The 18,093-nt window shown below is 40.8% G+C and overlaps 1 protein-coding gene across 1 annotated transcript; it reads right to left on the bottom strand.

Annotated features, from left to right (window-relative positions):
* Positions 1-8,107: 8,107 nt before the first annotated feature.
* SNAP29 (synaptosome associated protein 29) lies at positions 8,108-18,048 on the bottom strand. The gene is made up of 5 exons (XM_080628688.1): positions 17,497-18,048; positions 15,853-16,049; positions 15,036-15,118; positions 13,991-14,095; positions 8,108-12,267 (listed from the first exon to the last, which is right to left on the bottom strand). Exons 1-5 carry the CDS (start codon positions 17,716-17,718, stop codon positions 12,110-12,112), a joined length of 765 nt encoding a protein of 254 aa, XP_080484814.1. The 5' UTR covers positions 17,719-18,048; the 3' UTR covers positions 8,108-12,109.
* Between the last annotated feature and the right edge of the window lie 45 nt (positions 18,049-18,093).

Raw genomic sequence — 18,093 nt, 5'->3', positions numbered from 1 at the left:
GTCCTCAAAACCGTGACAGGCAGGTCATGGCTGCTTGCTACGCCAGCCTTTTTGGAAGCTGAATTCCTCCAGAGTGTTTTCTCTGGCAGCTCATCCATCAAGTGGATAGAGGGTGAATGTGTTCTTTGAAAATATAACTAATGGAAAGAAAGGGGGTAGCTAATATAATTCAAGTGTTCATCTATTGCTGATTTCCCTTACTCTGGAATGACAGAAACCAAGCTGCACTTACACAGACCAAGTAAAATCTTAGTCTAAATGGTCTGAGTGGTTAAATGCCGTTTAGAAGCATAACCAGTAAGTGTGCATAAATAGGATACAAGAATAAAAGGCTGGAAAGGACATGAAGGGTTCTTCTGGCTTTTGTCCTACGGCAAAACTGAATGAGCCAGTGTTTTCTAATTGCAGATTAACAGGGTGATTGAGGAAATATTGAATATATTGACTGTTAGGGCCTTTCAGCTATTTCCTTTGAAACAGACCCTTGACAGGGGAACTTCAGTATTCATTTTCTTAACATTATTATATTATCCAGGAAACAGAATAAAGCCAAGAAAAGCAGAAATGCCATTATGTTTTAGGGTATAGTAGTAAACCATGCAGATGGTAAACAGACTTAATTTTCTACAGGGCCTTTACAATATATTTCCTCTCCTTTTAATCCTGGAAAGAAGCACTCTCTAAATTCATAACCTATGAATTCCCTCTGGCCCCAGAAGGAAACAAGTCTTTTATGACTATGCCTTCCCTGTGTTTGCCTGTTTTTTTCTCCACACCAGAGTAAGTTTTGAGAACATTGGCCAAATTCAGCTGTCCGTGATGGAGCAGAATAAGCTCAAAGATACTCAATTTCTGCAAGTCTCATGAAAACAGCAGCTGGAGAGTGGAGAGAGACTTCTATTTCGAAGGAATGGCTGAAGTGGGAGTTCAGGCCTAACTGGCAGGTCTATGAAGCAGTCAACCTAAATCATGGTGTCGTGGTTTAAGCCCAGGCCGTAAATCAGAACCACGAAGTCCACTTCCCCCCCACCTTTCTTCCCTCCGCTCCTGGAGGGACGGGGAGGAGAATCAAAAGAATGCAGCTCCCACGGGTTGAGATAAGAACAGTTTAATAACTAAGGTATAACACAAATCACTACTGCTACCACTAATAGTAATAATGATAAAGGAAATAACAAGGAAGAGAATACAACCGCTCACCAACCGGTACCTCACCCCCACCCTGCCATGATCCAGCCCTTCCGGGAACTCTCAGTTCTACATCCTGGGCATGACGTGCTGTGGTATGGAATACCTCTTCGGCTAGTTTGGGTCAGGTGTCCTGTCCCTGCTTCATCCCGGCTTCTCCTCCTCCCTGGCAGAGCATGAGACTCTCAAAGTCCTTGGTCAGTCTAAACATCGGTGTTATCAGCTCTGTTCCCAGGCGGAAAGTCAAAACACAGCGCTGCAACAGTAGAAAAAATGACTGCTACTGCTAAACCAGGACACATGGAAAAAAAGAATCTTTGACCAAGGTCTGCACCTTCTTGATTTAGTTTCATTGTTCATGGAATATTTTTGTTCCCTTTCTTTGTGCCTGGATTCCTGCTTTTGTATGAATCTGTACCTTTGTCTGCATTAACTTTAAAGATAGGTTCAGAAATCCCCTCCTGAAAACACCATTATTTCCTGAACTGTGTTCTCCCCTTCAAAACCAGCTTTTTGTTAGACCATGTAATGCTATTTAACGTAACACAAAGGCCCTGTGTTTTCCTATCAGCTCGTAGGATTTCATGAAGCTGAAGATAAAAGTCACCCTAATTTTCTTACTCAGGCTTGGCTTTCTCTGTCTTGAATTGTTTGTGGAACAGGTTTTAATGGAAGTTCTTTGCATTTCACTGTTCTTAATGGCCTATATAACCTGAATGTAACAGACTGGCTTTTCTGGAGCTTCAGTCTTAACTAGAATATTCAAGACACCAACACAACACAAAGGTGTTTCCCAGACAGGTTCAACAATGATACGTGTTTGCTGCTTTTTAGATTTTAGAGGAAATAACAAGCAAGACAGCTGAGTTAGAATACACTGTAGATAAGCACAGACTTACATGCTCTAAGTCCTCATACAGGAATGTCTAAAGTTACCTTTAAAAAAACCTCCTACCAGTGCCAGCAAAAGCAATAAATAAGCATGTTTGTTACCCTGTCACTAGGACGAGTTTAGATGCCCCTTTATGCTGATACTTTTGGTGTAACTGATGCTACTTCTATGAGGGACTTTAAATAAAGGGATGAAACCTCTTGGTTTTTTAGAGTATAGTTACTTTGTTTTAGAAATACCCATCTTTTTGGAAAGGTCTTTCTGAATTAAAGGCGGATTTGGTACTTTGTGCTTTTCTGAAGGCCTGAGAGGTGCCCTGCAATATGAAAAAGTGACATTCATTTTTGGCAAACTCTACTGGTCCAGGTGTGCAGAGTGTCTTTAGCAAATGCAAAAACAAAAGGGGAAGCCTGTCAAGTGCTAATTAAACCATTTCTTTAGGATTTTGTTGTTGCAGTTCTTTGAAAAACTTTGGTATGGAAAAAACATTATTTAACAAAGTATTAATTTAAAAAAGAATGTGTGGAGAGCCAATTATTTGCAGTAGCTTTTTGTTGCCTCCCTCTTCCTGCACCACGCAATGATGCATCCTGGAAGCAAAGGTTAATTCTTAGTGTCAGTGTCAGAATTTTCCCTTTTCCATCCTAGCTGATGAAGTGAGTCACCTGTGTGTATTTCTATCAATTTCTATTTCATGAAGACTGAAACGTAACTGTTAAGCAGCTCTTCTCTTGTTTCTTTGGTTATGCTGGAAGAGGAGCACTAAAGCATCAAAACCCACGTTTAGTGTTAAGAAATAACCGCTTTCACAGGCCCTCCCAAAGATCCTGAAATATCTGCATGTTTCTCTTCTAGTTCAGAATGTGACTGAGACAGCACATGATGTGTTGCCTGATGCAAGAACTATGTTCAGTTGATGCATATTGCCAAGTTTGTGTCTGCAAACAGGAGCCTGATTTGCTATGTCTGGGCTGTGGCTGATCATGTTCAGTCACAAAGAGAGCCAACAAATGGCTGCATAAATGTCTGGTAGAATATAAGAAATCATCTTGAGCTTTTTGATCAATGATTTCAAACCAAGGACAGTCAAACATAGGCTGTAGGATTAAACCAGCCTGAATCCATCCTCATTTATAATAAGAAGTTAAATATTTTGGAGTGCTCTGACTTTTCCCAGTCCACCCACTCCTGTAAAAATCCCATGCAGCTGGATTTGGTGGTGACACCAAGATTCTGGTAAACTGTCAGCATGGTCCCTCTGGTTAGTCAGGGCTTCCTGATTTGTTTCACTGGTGTGTTACCTCCTCATCCGTTGGGTTACGAAGCAATGAAGGCAGCACTTACTATAGTGCTTATCTCAGATAGTACTTCCTCTCTGTTCATGTCCATTCATAGTTACATATGACATGCAGTATTATTTTCAGCTATATTTGGCTTGCATGTAATCCAGCTTTCCAGCTCCTCTCTGTGTTATGTAAATACAACAGCAGGAGAAGCCGCCTTTAGTCCTCTTGTGCCAGGAGGGCACACTGAACATCAACATGGACATGTTCCTGAAGATCAAAACTGTTTTCTGGAAGTCTGCTCACAGATTTCATGATCCATCTGTTTTCTGTAGAATGCAGTTATTTAAAGCAACAAGTTCACTTCAGAGATGTAGTACAGTAGCTGCTGTTTATGTTGACTTTTCTGATGAGGCTCAATATTGTCTATTTTCCATTATATCTGAACACTGCCGTTAATTGCCTCTTTCCAACAGATTTACATATTATCCCTCCCGGCTGTTCACACACAGATTTCCCTTTACTTGGCAACCTTCCAGTCACTCCATAATAAAGACAGAGGTACTAAAACAGCAAAGTAGTTGATGAGAGTCAAAATAAAACTACGTTATACTACATGGCCTACAGATGACTGAACAATTGAACAACAGAGCATCTGAGACTGTCACCAGAAGTTCTCTTCTTATGACAGCTCATTTTAAGCATTTTTGGGCAGGTATGTAAGAAAGTTGTAGAGGCTGAACAAATGTCTCTTCAAATGTTATCTAATTCCATTATTTATCACTACTCCAAGGAAGGGTAAGTTGGAATTAATGATTCTCTCAAATACCAAATTGTTTTTACAGGAATTGGCTTCATAACCCTGATACTGGAGGCATTTGGGAAAGCAGAGACATCCCCTGGAGATCTACACAGATATTCACACGGCCAGGCTGACTCAGCAATGAGTCTACACATGTCCAACTGCAAATATGTAAGGAAGCTTAACGGTTTTATTGTGACACTCAACATAAATACACACCAATTTCATAAATAAACACATTCTTGAATTAAGACTGGCTTTTTGCCTTCTAATGCACCCAATCCCCACTGCTCTGTCATTGCCTCTGTCATTGCCACTGGGGTCTGTGGTGTCCAGTGACACATGGAGACCATCAGTGTGCTGCTGTATCCCACAGTGAAGAGCTGCTTTGCATATGCTGTTCATTTTACCTTGCTTCAGCACAGGTGAAGCCCTGAGGCTCCTGGCAGGCTGCCACTGTAAACCCAGCATGTTTGCTTGAGTAGGGAATAAAGCCTCAATATTGCATTTCAAACACTGATTAGTAAAGCAGGCAATTGGAAAAAAGTGGTGTTTTTTAGCTTATGGAAATGGTGGAAAGGAAAACAGCTCCAGAAGTTCAAAGCTAGAAATGCAAGAGTGGGGAGGTACATCAGATTCCTAAGAATGAGCTTCCTTCCTGTCACCTTCAGCTGGACACTCTGACTGCATGGTCTCTCAGACACTGCGCTGGACAAGCACTAGAAATGCAGCTGTACAAAAAGCCATTCAGAATGGTCAAGAGCAAGGATTAGGGCAATAAACACCTGGAGATGGAAAAATCCTTCTGTTCTTCCTCCCACATGTTTTGGAATCATTGTGCCAGGAAATTATTAAATCACACAAATTTGAGTCATGAATTCATTGCTTGGATGGCACATGAAACTGCTGAGGGATATGGCTGAGGAAAAGGAAGACTCTTCAAAGTCAGTAGTGAGGAAAGATCAGATAGAGGAGCTAGACTACAATTACATGGACTTCTGAAATAATACTGGTGTGGGAAGATACTCCCCTGACTGATGCAAGGGGGCATTAAGAGGAAGTATGTGCATAAAAAGCAGAGGAATTTGTTTAGTATTTTCTGCTATAATTCAGCACAAAGTTTCCCCATGATATTTTTGCTCAATAGGAAAGTCTGCCACCTAACTGGGAGGGAGAAAGCAGACATTCTAAAGCATTTTCGTAGCTAGAAGGCCATTTTTATATCTTTGGAGAACAAGGCTACTTTTGCTGTGTCTCAGATGCCAATTTGTGACACACTAGAGTTGTTCTGCAGCTTACTAAGGTTGGTGTCAGTACCCCAACAAGCTCATTTTCTCACCTGCACTTTGCTTAATATTGCAGTTCACTTTTAGTTCATTAGAGATGCTGCTAAATATGTACCAACAAAAATTAACCCATCACTGAATTATTGCAACTATGTCATTTAGGAAAGAATATCCTCCTCTCCTTATCACAATACTGTGTGTTCTAATTAACATTCTCTATCTGGCTCTGTCACAACTGAACACGGAGTGCCAGAAGTGCCAACAGCCTATGTAGCAATGTATGATGAAGCAGATCAGATGACTCATGGGTCTCTTCTGCAGTGGTGTTAACAGGATGCTGTCCTTCCTTCGCAAAGCTTTCTCCATGGGCAGGTGAATGCAATCAGATTTTAACCTTTGCTTTCTTACATGGCAATTTTGCAACCTTACTACTTATATCATACTGCTGGATTTCTTGGCTGCCTGTCTGCCTAGACCTCACTCAAAAGAGGGAAGGAACATCCTGTCATCATGCCCCTAGAGGGCCAGTGGGCAGAGATGTGAACGGATTGGCTGATCCATGCACAAGGCAGTGGTGAAAACAGGGCAATAAAGAATCTCAAGACCTGATGTTCTGAGTGTTGATATACAGTAGCTTAGTACTGAAGCTACTATGGATATTACTGGAAGCCAAGAGCAGGCTGCATCACCAGACTTCAGTTGCTTCACACCAGGGAATTCCTGCAGGAATTTTTCTTCAAAGGCACTCAAATGAGCTAGCCAGTAAGCACCATCTAGCCTACAAACATCAGATGCAAACTAACACTGGGGTTGCCCGGAAATTGTACAGAATTCTCCAGATCTGTAATGTCAGTAAGAAATTTTGAGTAAAACCAAGAGAAAATAATTAAACTCTGTCATTTCTCTCAACAGGTCTAACATGCCTGAGGTTAAATTATAAACGTCTTTGGGCAGGCTCCCACCCTCTAGGCTTGTCAGCAACTGACATACACATTCCAAACTTTCTGCACTGTTTTCTTTCTACACTGAAAGGTTAATACACACAGCACAGCTTTAGTGGCACCCTTCATACTCTTGCTGACCCTGGAAGGCTGAGACACACAGGACCTGGGCAAAGGTTTCTTCCGAGTGTAAGCAGAACTCACCACTAGAAAGTGACTGCTCTCCATTAACAGAAACAACAGATTTACAATTGATGTGGAGGAAAAAGGAGAACCATCTAGAATGAAGGTGCGAAGGAAGCCCATTGTCTTCCTCAAAATATCCTCAGCTAGAACTGGAGGGCCATTTTCTAGAAGGCTCTGCCTCACTAACAGCAAAGTCACAATCCATCTAGACTTTTTATAGCTGAGGCAGGGCTCCAAAATCTCTGCCTGGCATTCAGGGATCTTCCTGATTTGGGAGTCTGTTTATTCTGGGGGCACCTCCCTGATTTCTTGCCACTGAGCCTTACCAAGCCTTCACGTCTGGCCCCAGTGCAGTTTTCTTCATATTTTCCCATTTTGGGAAGATGTATTTATTTGGAAGCAAAGAAACCAACCAAACACCTACCAAAACAACAAACAGTAGAACACCCTCCTAAAACCAAACCCCTTTTCAGCAGCAGAAGCGTGGGGGTCCTTCACTGCAACTGCACCTGCTCTGCCTGGTTTTACACACTCACATGAGCATCTGTTAGCTCCCCTTCCCCCTCTCACTTCCCAGAAAGGCAGGGACTGTGCTGTAAGCAAGTCCTTGAGAAAACACAGAAGGGTTGAAATGCCTGACCAGCCTTAAGCAAATAGATCTGTGAGATACTCTCTTCGAAGACTCAGATTCTCTGTGCAAGCTGAGATTCCCAACAGAGATCCAGGATCCACTACACTGCTCCATTCTCAACCATCTTCCACTATGCTCTTCACACTATTTTTTCTGTATGCAACAATAAGGTGCAGAGATGGAAGAGCTCTTGGTTCCCATTTGCTGAAGAACTCTCAGTACAAAGGCAGCAAAACGAAGTTACCTGTATTTTAAGAAGCCTGTCCATCTCTCTGTAGTGTATTGACTTTTGCTTTTCTGAGCTTTTGTAATAGCACTTCTGAATCTCTGCTTTATGGGATCACACAAAATTAAGTAAACTTCACTACAAAAACATTCCCAGAAGCCAAGTTCCTCCCTTCATATACAGATAAGAACCTAACTGAAGGTCAGGACACTGAAGTTTTCTGCCATCAGCACATTTGGGATGACACAGGAATATTACAGATCTGTTCAGTTTCAGTTCTGAAGATGGTGTTTACCTTTTTCACCTTACTGCTGCTCTGCCTGCCTTGCTCATGCACTCAGTTTATGATATTCCTGGTAATACCGAGCACTAAGCCAAGATTACTTTCCAAGCAGTATCTTGAATTATTTTACTATCACAAGTTAAAGTTCTGCAAAAATAAATGCCTGTTTACACTCCTCTTCCAGGATCTAAAAGAATCTACTGAAGAGTCAAGTAGAAATGTAACACTCTGCTTATTCTCAAGAAACCAAAACCCACCAGCTCCAAATGTATTTCCACTCCAGCACAAACTTAACAGAGCAGTTCCAGCCTTTGAACAGACCTCGTTACAGGAAAGAAGTGTCAATAAAGTTGTAACCAAAGAATATTGGGAAATAAATGTAAAACGTCTTCATTGACAATAAGCACCTTTATTGACAGTCTAACATTCAACACATATTCCATTTCCTAAATTGCTGAACTACAGCCCAGTTAAGCATTTAACTAATAGATACTTCAATTGACATGTATAAAGTGTTATACCTGGGTGGCACAGAATTAAAGTAGTATTTAAAAAAAGTCATAGACACAAATAATCACTACCTGTGATTCTGAAGATTAAGCCCCATATAGTCCAAAGTAAAAATTAACACATACCCTGGTATGCTTGTAAAAATGCCTACAAAAATTCTTCTGTTCAGAAGGCAGAGTGGTTGGGAAGTGTTTCCTGTTTCACCATTTAATGAATGACATCACAAAACTACAAGGCAGCAAAATACTTCAGATGAATTTCACGTATTAAAAAACCCCCAACCTGATTTATAGTGTCCCAACAATTTCAGTAGGCCAGTAGAGTTCAGCACAGCAACAAACTTGTGTAATACAAATTCAGCTACGCATCAGTTGTTACAATATTTAACTCAATGCTCAGGAAAGTTAAAAATCAGATACACCTAAGAGTCAGATACTGGCTATTCCCCCTTTTTTATTTGGTGTTTCTAGTGTCTTATATCTATGTTATGAAGGGTATGCTACTTCCTGGTGTTTAAAACCTCTTCAAAATCTATTAGCAAGCCTCTTGAAGCAAGAAAAGTGCCTTTTATAAAGACTGTATTCTTTTTCCTACTGTCTTCTTCTGACCTTAATATTAAACTTCTACTCAAGCAAATAAGAATGAATTAACTACAGCTATTTTAATGCAAGGGCACCAATTTCTATGCCCAATGTGAGTATTTAGGCAAAATTATTTAACTTATCAGGTTAGTACTTGAGTGCAAATTGTATTTCCACTGAAAGCCCCAGACCCTACACAAGGTAAGTATCTCAGCAGTATCCAAGAAGAAATAAGACTATCTAGTGTTACTAGTAACAAAAGTTTTCTAGTAAGAAAAGCTACTGACCTAAGTCCTTCATAGCACATGCAAAATGGCATTTCCTGGGAAGGCAAAAATCAGGTGGGTTTTTTCCTTTAAATTTCCCCTTTGTGCAGGATGGAAAGTTATTCTAACAAGCAAAAAACTTAATCGCTAGTCTAAGATAGTGGTGTCTCTGTATGTCAGTTAGACTTAAGTCCTTTATCAGCATAGAGCATCTGTATGAAAGCTGAGAAAAGGAATTCAGTTTGTAGCAGAAATTAAGTTATACCCATGCACAGTCTACAATATCCATATCCCCCCCCCCCATCCAATATGGGAAATAATCCTGTAAAACAAGGCCTTTAAAAAAACAAATAGAGCAGGAAAGCCTAAGCAGAGACATACACAGCTGATACGGTGAATAGGACTGCTGGAAGAGACAAGAAGCTAGACATCTGTATAACTTTCACATGGCTGAAATCCTGATGTTCTGCTTGGATGATGAGGTTCTCAAAGCAGAAATAGGGATTTTATTATTTTCCCTTCCCTGCCTGTGTTTTTAAAGGCATCAAAGGTGTCCAGGATGCAGTAAACATTTCACAAGGCTAATACAACAGTTCACCAAAAAATCAACTTCGCTTTGTGAAATAATTTAGACTAAAGAAATGGAAGAGCTTACACCAGAAAGGCAGAACACTTTTACATAAAACCAAATCTGCGTGGATTCAAGCTCCACATTTCTTATTATGCATAACTAGATCCTCCAGCTATATTTTTCCTCCATTAACCATAATGCAGTCAAAAGTCTCAGCATACATCCTAGTTAGTAAAGTCTTACTTTGGAAAACAGTAGTTGCATACAGGTGAAGGCAAATTTCACACTACAAGGTGTTATAAATTTTTAGGCAAGTTTTTATATTCTCTCTTATGGAAAGAATTTAGACATCCTTTCTAAGATGCAAGTGTTTCTGTTAATCAGCACTGGGGTAATTAAAAATACAACTTTTAATAAAAGGGGAAAGTCAAATAAACTAAACCAGGTATAATCCAAATTTCAATCCTTCACTGAGGTACTTGGGAAGCTAATGCTTGTATCATTTACTAAAAAAAAAAAAAAAAAAAAAAAGTAAAAAAAAAGAGAAAGTGTCAACCATCAACACCAAATCATAGAATTCATAAATACTTTAACAGAGTAAAAGAGAATGGTATACCCCCCAAAAAAGAGGATACATTGATATTGATAAGGTTTCCTATGGTTCCAAATGAGCATAAATGACGAAGTAAAAAATTAAAACCAATTAAAGGTACTCAATAACCTCACAAGGTACTCAAAAACTAGTTTTATGTCCCTGCAAAACATTTTTCAGGGACCTAAACCAATGACATCAGTGACATAAGGGGAAGCAGAGGCTCACTTTAATTCACAACTCTTCTTTGCTAGAAATCCCAGAAATAGTACTTTCTTTAGTAATACTATGTCCAAGAAGTGTAGCTCTTTTAGTGATTTACAAGTGAACTCTCAAGAGACACAGGAAAACAAGAAAGGTTCAAGTTTTCTTTCATCTCCTTAACTATTGGGTTCACTCTGTAGCAAGTGAGCTCAAGGTAACAAATTCCTGGGGCCGGGGCGGGGGGGGAGGAAAGGGGAGTGTTGTTCATGAAGGTTACAAGCTTGATAGCCCCAAACATCAAGGTCTTCCTTTAATTCATAAGATAACATGGCACTAACTCAATAAAGTAACTATCTCTCCTTAGCCACAATCTGTCATTTGATAGCAAGTGCTGCAATACTGATACAGGTCTCTTGGCCTCTCCAAACCAAAATAACTTCCTTGTTTTCCAGACAGACAGCAAGTTCTCACTATCATGTCTTCAGGCTGGAATGGAATTGTCATTATTTTGTTCTACAGTGATAGTTATACAAGAATAAAACAAAGTGCAAGGCCAAACTTCTATTTGGAAGACTCAAAATGTTTGAGTTTTCCTTCATTTGCAGGAACTTTTCATATCTGCTAAGCTAACACAGAAGTATGGGAACCATGGCTGAGTTCCTTAAAAACAGTCACATTACTTAGGAAAATGCAGCATGTGCTCAATCCCTAGTCACATTTGTAATAAATGTGAACTCAAATAATCTCCTATGATCCGTACGTGCAGTATCAGACCAACTCTCCATTTCTCAAATGGAAGCTGTTTTTCAAATAACCACCTAACTGAATAAACTGAGAAAGAGCAGGAAATAAAAATGCACACGGTGACAATTTCTACAAAAGAATTTTTAAGAGCCCATACACAGAACATGTAAGTTCTGATTTTGTTACTCAAACTTGGAGTCACTGTCAGTCAGCATTTCTTGCAGGCCGTTAAGTTACCTTCAGAGAACTTGTAGAAAGCACTGTAAAGGTGACAGCATTTAGTGACCCAAACATAAAACCATAGTTTGTGGAGCCACCATTTGGTAAAAGTCATCTCAGGAAAGGGAACACACACACAGGATATTATCATCACTGCATGACACCCTTGTTATTTTACAACTTCCACAGAACAGTTCATTCCTTAAGCCCCAGAAAGCCAAAGAACAGTTATTGAAATTATCTTTACAGCTGGAAATTGGCATTTTGTCAGAACTTAACATAGCTGTAGGTAAACAGAATTAGCAACATTTCCTCTGAACAAAGAAGCACATTCTGTTCCCCCATCCCCTCCCCAAAAGAGAAGCAAAATGCAGTTACTTTGCTCATCAGTGCTCCCAGGCCAAGGACGCTGAAGCTTTGTAGGTTGCAAATTCCTCCACGCACATGACGCACAGTTACAAAATTGCACGGGGTACCCAGCACAAAAGCATTGACCCAACTGCTGATTTTACTCAACGTACTTCCCATTAAGAAGAAAGTTAAGGTATTAAGCTGCATTTAAGATTATGCAATTTTAATGACAACAAAATCAATAACAGAAACAAAGAGAAGCAGATACTGTCCAAGATTTTGTAAGCGATGGGTTGAGATGAGACATCCAAGAACTGATGCTGGACAAGAAAATAATATAATCTAAAAATCCTTTAAAGTTGCCGGACTTTCTTATCAGTGCTTTTAATATTGACATCCAGTGTCTCTACTTTTTTTGTTAGCCGATCCAGCATCTCATCTTGCTCATCTATTTCCGTCTGCAGCCCAAGAGCTAGGTTTTTCAGACGACTCAACCCAGAAGACATCTCATCTGTCAACAAAGAGAGGGACCATAAGGAATCAAGGCCATATAAAGCATACTGTTTAAATGGACACTGCCAGGATTCCCTCTTCTCCAAATCCCTGAGTTAGAAAATGCTAGCTACAAGTGCTCAAGTCTGAGTGTTTTTCTCCAGCAGGGGAAGCACCCATATATTATTACTTCCACTGCATTGCTACCAGAAATAATCACTTCCTTTTTTCCATTACAAGTTAACTGCAGATGCTTAAAGCCAAATTGGATCTTTTTAAAGGGACAGACCCTATAATGTAGATTTACTTAAAATTATATATATAATTTATATATTTTTTTGATGTCTATAAATATGAAATTGAGTATGTTTTTTCTCAATACACTTAATATGCTCACTACCTCAATTGCTTTCTCGTAAACGTCATGCAGAGATACCAATACACTGACCATTTAAGCAGTTATATAACATAGATAAAAATTCCCATTTCCAGATTTTCTGATTTGGCTACAGGGAAACTATTTTATTGCATGATTGATTGGAAAATGCTTTTCAGGCTAATATGCTTTGCACAGCTTGTGAGCAGAACAAACATGCTTCCTCTAACTCTTATGCTTGAGTATTTTTCTTTGATCCATTCCTTTCTGCTTTCCAATCTCTTCTTTCTAGGTCAGCTAAACAGCAACACATGTAAGCAAAGAAACACTTTGTATATATGCTGCAGAACAAAGGAAGAGAAAGTCGGCTAAATGGTTTGGGGAAGTAATGAAAGCAACTCAGTGAATTCACAAATCAAATATTTAGTGTCCTTAACTTCTTTCATTTTCTGTGAAACATGTTTATTTCAAAAGCTGCACACAGTTATAAGTTCTTTGGGTCCAAACTGAGGTGCAATTTAATATCCGAGTTTAACTGTCAGTTAGATAAGCTGAGTGCATCTTTCAATGTAAGTAGCAAACTTTAGAAAAAGAGGCAAGAAGTCTCCACAGTGGTATAATCTGGATGTCAATTTGAAGCAGTATTTCCTTATAATATTGCTACACCTGCTCAGTAAGATTTTTCAGAACAGATAAGCCTGCTTGTCCCAGTGATATCCCAGTCAACTTACAGGACGATTGAGAGAAACATTCATATCTTGAATTGCAAGTGTTACGATACTTAAGCACCACTTCCTCTTTCAAACAACAGATTTGCCAGCATGTTCACATTTGGTAAGAGTGCTTTCCTTATTGTCAGTAAAGGATCTAAGAGGACTCATGCTTTTAGCGTGTGTGGTTTTTTCCCCCCTTGGTCTCTTCACTCGGAAACAGCTCAAAATCTATCAATTTCTAAAACACAAGCATGGTTGCAGAAAAATTTGAAGTATTAAGGCCAATAGCATATTAGCTGTCACAGTAGATTTTCACTATTCCAGGCATCCTAGCCAGTTTCCTTCTAGCTGGTTTCAGGTGAAATGCATTTCTAACTCAGATTTGTTATTAGTATTTACAAGCAGTTGACACACAGAGACCCCACAGCATTCTACCAGTCAAATAATGTATGTTTCAATCAAACTTTGCATTCTGCCATGTAGATAGTTTTGAAATGCAAAATACAAGCAAAATGATTTCTTTTAATTATCAAATTCCACCTGCGAACTAAACTAAAAAGTGTTCATTGGCAATGTATTAGTAATTTCCCGTGGCTAAAGAGCCAAAAATTGAGAATTACATTACATGGAACAGCATCAGTTCTCACACTCACCTAAGTTGTTATCAATTTTCTGGTGGTAAGCTCGCAGGTGTTGGTTCTTCGGATAGGAATCCCTTGGCACTGAAGAAACTGAGTCTGCTTTACTGAAATCATTGTCTATTAAGAGTATAAAATACAAAACATTATATAAGATAAAAGCTGGTAAGAAGATGCTCTAAAGTTTTAGAAGGGTTATTAAAAATGAGTCTGACCACAGCTGCCATGTAATCACATAACCTGCTAGCAGAAGTATCAAAAGTAGTCCAACAGTGCTATCTATAGGGCATCCCTCAAAATGAACTGGTATTAAGCTACAATTACTCTATTTTGGGCAGCCTTTTGTAGTTCTGCTGGGTAGTTGGGATTAATAAGAACAAAACAAACCCAGCCAGGTAACACAGCAGGTAGGCTGGTAACTTCTACCACAGTTAAGTGTTCCCTTAGGACAAACCACCATGAGTTGAGTTATTTCTGCCCTCTATTGGACAGACTTTTCATATTGTGCAATGTGGAATGGAGACTTACATTACCAAAAAGCATTTCTTTATGTACAGAACTACAACTGTAAAGATACCCTGCTGCTTTCTTACTCTTGCTGCTTTCTTACTAAATTGAACTTCACTTTAAAAAGGAACAGTTGTTTTGTACACAGAAGTCATCACAGAAGTTAACACATTGCGAGAATGGGGAATGAGATCAAACCCCTACATTTCCCTGCATGAATCAAGTAATGACTTCAGTGTGAAGGGTTATAGTTCCTGTTTGAAATAACAAGGAAAATATATCTGAAAACTATGATGAGGGATGGTTAAAAAGAACAACCTCCGAATGCATGTTAACATTTTGGCAAGCACAGGACAAGGCTGCCTGCATGTTATACGGATTCTTGGCTACAGAGAGTTTTGGGGAAAACAGTTCACTAGAATTCAGAGCCATAAAGGCTGGGATACAGAACTCCAGACATTAAGCAGCAACATAAGCCAGCAGCTGTGCAAGTTGAGGGGTCTCTGCCTTCACCCTGCGTTGATGACAAACAGTGTAAAATAAAGTTACAAACCTATATCTAGCTTCCTTAAATTTGGATGACTTTCCTGGTATTTTGACTCTTGCTCTTTACTAGACATCATGGCTTCTTTTAACCTAGTAACAAAGAATAAAAAGAAAACGTTCCTATGGACCACAAGCCTCATGCTCAATCTATTAAACAAGAACAGGTATCACCCTTAACACAAGAGCAGCAGATTTATTATACCAGATCAAATATATCACTTTAAAATAAACTATTAGCATTTGTCTTCAGTGAAAGCAGAACTTTAGTGCTGAAAGTAACTCTGGTATCAAAAACAAAACTGTATCTTCCATCTTGGAGGCAACCTATTGCTTTCCTCTAGTGGAGAATGGAGGGAAAAGGAAGGAGTAAATCAATTCATGCACCACTACCAGCCTTCACACAAATTCCTCAGCTGAAGAGACACAAGTATTGTGAGACACTAATTTCACAGCAATTAATTTCTATGTACAGCTTTTAGTAGAAGCTAAAGAAACACACGTAATACTTGACTGGAAGCATGTCAGTGCTACAGATCATGGCTTCCTGGTATGACTGAAGCAAGCATGATAATTCAGAAGACTCAAGAATCACTTGTGTAATTTTCTCTAACTGTTCAAATTAATTTCTCAGTATTATTCTTACCACTATAAATATAAATAGAAGTGAAAATATTCTCCTATCAGTTAAAGGGAAATAGGGAGCCAGACACCATCTCAGGAGTCTACTTGCCCAAATCAACAGATCTTTTAAGTTCCAATTTTGAGATGACATTTCAGAGATGCTGTCAGAGATAAGTCGCAAATAAAATGCGGATTTTCCTTACCTACTGTTAGTGTAATAGTCAGACGTTCCATTCTGCTCTGGCTTGCTCTCCGGAGGTTTGGCTTTGAAGTAGTTTACTAAGCCCCCCCAAACACTCTTAATGCTATTTATGTGCCTTTGACTAGTCTTCAAGTCCTGGTCCATTTTATCTACCATCTGCTCTGTGCGCTTCAGTGCCTCTCCTTGTCGTACAAGCTCCTAACAGATATCGACAGGAAAAGAGAACTAGTTAAGCCAAGATAAACAGAAGCATCAGTAAACTGAAACATCAAGCATTTAACAGACTCTCTGACAAAAAATAGCAGTTCCATCATCCCATGTAGATAATTTCTGAAGGCATACAGCTTTTTCAGTCATTCCTCTTCCCCCAGGGCATTTCAGTCATGAGTTGCTTATCAGCTACATTAGCCAGCTATAAAATCCTCATTGCTACACAATGCCAGGTTCTCAACGCCTACTACAAAGAGCATCCAGGAATTTTCTGTATTGGCCTTTTGTCAGGTTGATATTTGTGTCTCTTCTTGATGGAAAAAGCATGGCATCAGATGGGTGATGTAGTGAAAATGCAAAGGTTTGCAGCAGGGAACTGAGCAAGCAGAAGTATTCCTAGTTGAGGATGACACCTTCATTGGGAAGTGATACTCTTTTGACATCACTGGGATGTTCCTGGTAATTTAGAAATAGAATAACCAAAGGCAATAAACCCAAGTATGATTTTTTCATACCATTACTTGAGCAGTGCAAACACACACAGTGCAAAGTTTAGAAATGTTGACATATACAATTACGTTATTTTCTAATTCAACAGCACAAATATTATTTCAAAGTAATCCAAAGATTAATTCCAGCAGGAAAGTCGCGTGAAGCTCACACGACTGCAAACCAAAGAACTTGTGCTCATATTCCCTCTGAAGGTTTGGGAATTCTAGTGGAATATTCTTCTTTTCCCCTCAATAAAGATGCAAACACGAATTCAAGGGTTGTGGGCTTTTTTCGTGCTTTTCTGGGCACACAAATCATCAGTTCAGTGAAGTGCCACAGTGAAGCCTCTTCAGCATAAGCACCTCCTGCAGTCTGTGGGTGCTCTTGGGTTCCTTTGGGCAACCACGTTACTAACGCTGAAGGAAACGTCCCATTAGCAGGTGACACAGTGGACAAGACCTCTCTGAGCCATGCCTCTAAGGATAAAGTATTCTGAAACACGGCCAGAAGAATGAAGGAAATGATTAATCAGAACAAAGCCAGGCCATCACAAACAACCAAGAAGGAAGGCTCTCCATTTAGCCAAGAGAACTACTCAAAACTTTTTAGCCAGATAAAAATAGGTACAAATGCCATTAATAAGTCCTAGTAAGAGTTGATTGGAGCTGCTTAATAAGCAGCTGACAACACAGCCGAGTCATAGCCTGTCATACACAGAGAGGGTCTAAGCGTTGTTTCTCTTTCACCTCAAATCCCCCACCCCAAACGCGCCTCCACCCATAAAATCCGCCCGCAGTGGCGCAGAGAGATACACCGTGCCCGAAACAACTGTGAGAAGAGGTGTTGGAGAGGGGGAAAAGAAAAACAACACACTGTCATCCCCCCGGATGGTACATCGCGACAGCCTCGGGGCCAACGTCTCCGTCCCCGCTGCGAGACCTACCTCAGAGGCGGCCACGCCGATGCGCTCGGACTCGTACAGCAGCGAGAGGGAGCGGGTGGTGCTGTCGGCGGTAGCGGCGGAGCGACGCAGCACCTCCTGCTGCAGGTACCGCTGCCGCGAGGCGCCGTCCGCCTCCCCGCTGCCTCTCGCCGACCACGGCGACGCCTCCTCATCCTCTTCCTCCTCGGCGAAGGGATTATAGCTCCTCGGGAGGCCCGACATGGTGCTAGGGACAGCGGGTGGCTCAAGGAGAGGGAGCGCTCAGCACTGGCTCCTAACGGCGGCCGGGCCGCGGCTGCTTCCCCTCAGTCCGCGGCCCGCTCCTGTCCTTCCGCCCACAGGCCGAAACCGCGCGCCGGGCGGAACCACCGCGGACACCTCCCCTCCCCGGGGCGGGATGGGCACACGGGAGCAGCGCTGAAGGATAGGCGGCTACTGGGAGGAACCATCGCGGCGGGGGAGGGAGCATTGGTGCGCCGTAACACCCATTTGTAGAGCGGGGCCTTGGGGCAGTGCCGCAGGAGGGGGGGCACCGGCGAGGGGCGGAGCGATGAAGCCGCCGCGGACGCTGCCATCTTTGTGCTGTGATCCCGCGCG

The sequence above is a fragment of the Psittacula echo genome (genome assembly GCF_963264785.1).
Source record: "Psittacula echo genome assembly, chromosome: 13".
NCBI classification, from domain to species: Eukaryota; Metazoa; Chordata; class Aves; order Psittaciformes; family Psittacidae; genus Psittacula; species Psittacula echo.
Note: the sequence above shows the minus strand (reverse complement) of the source record. Positions and strands in the feature narration are given on the sequence as shown.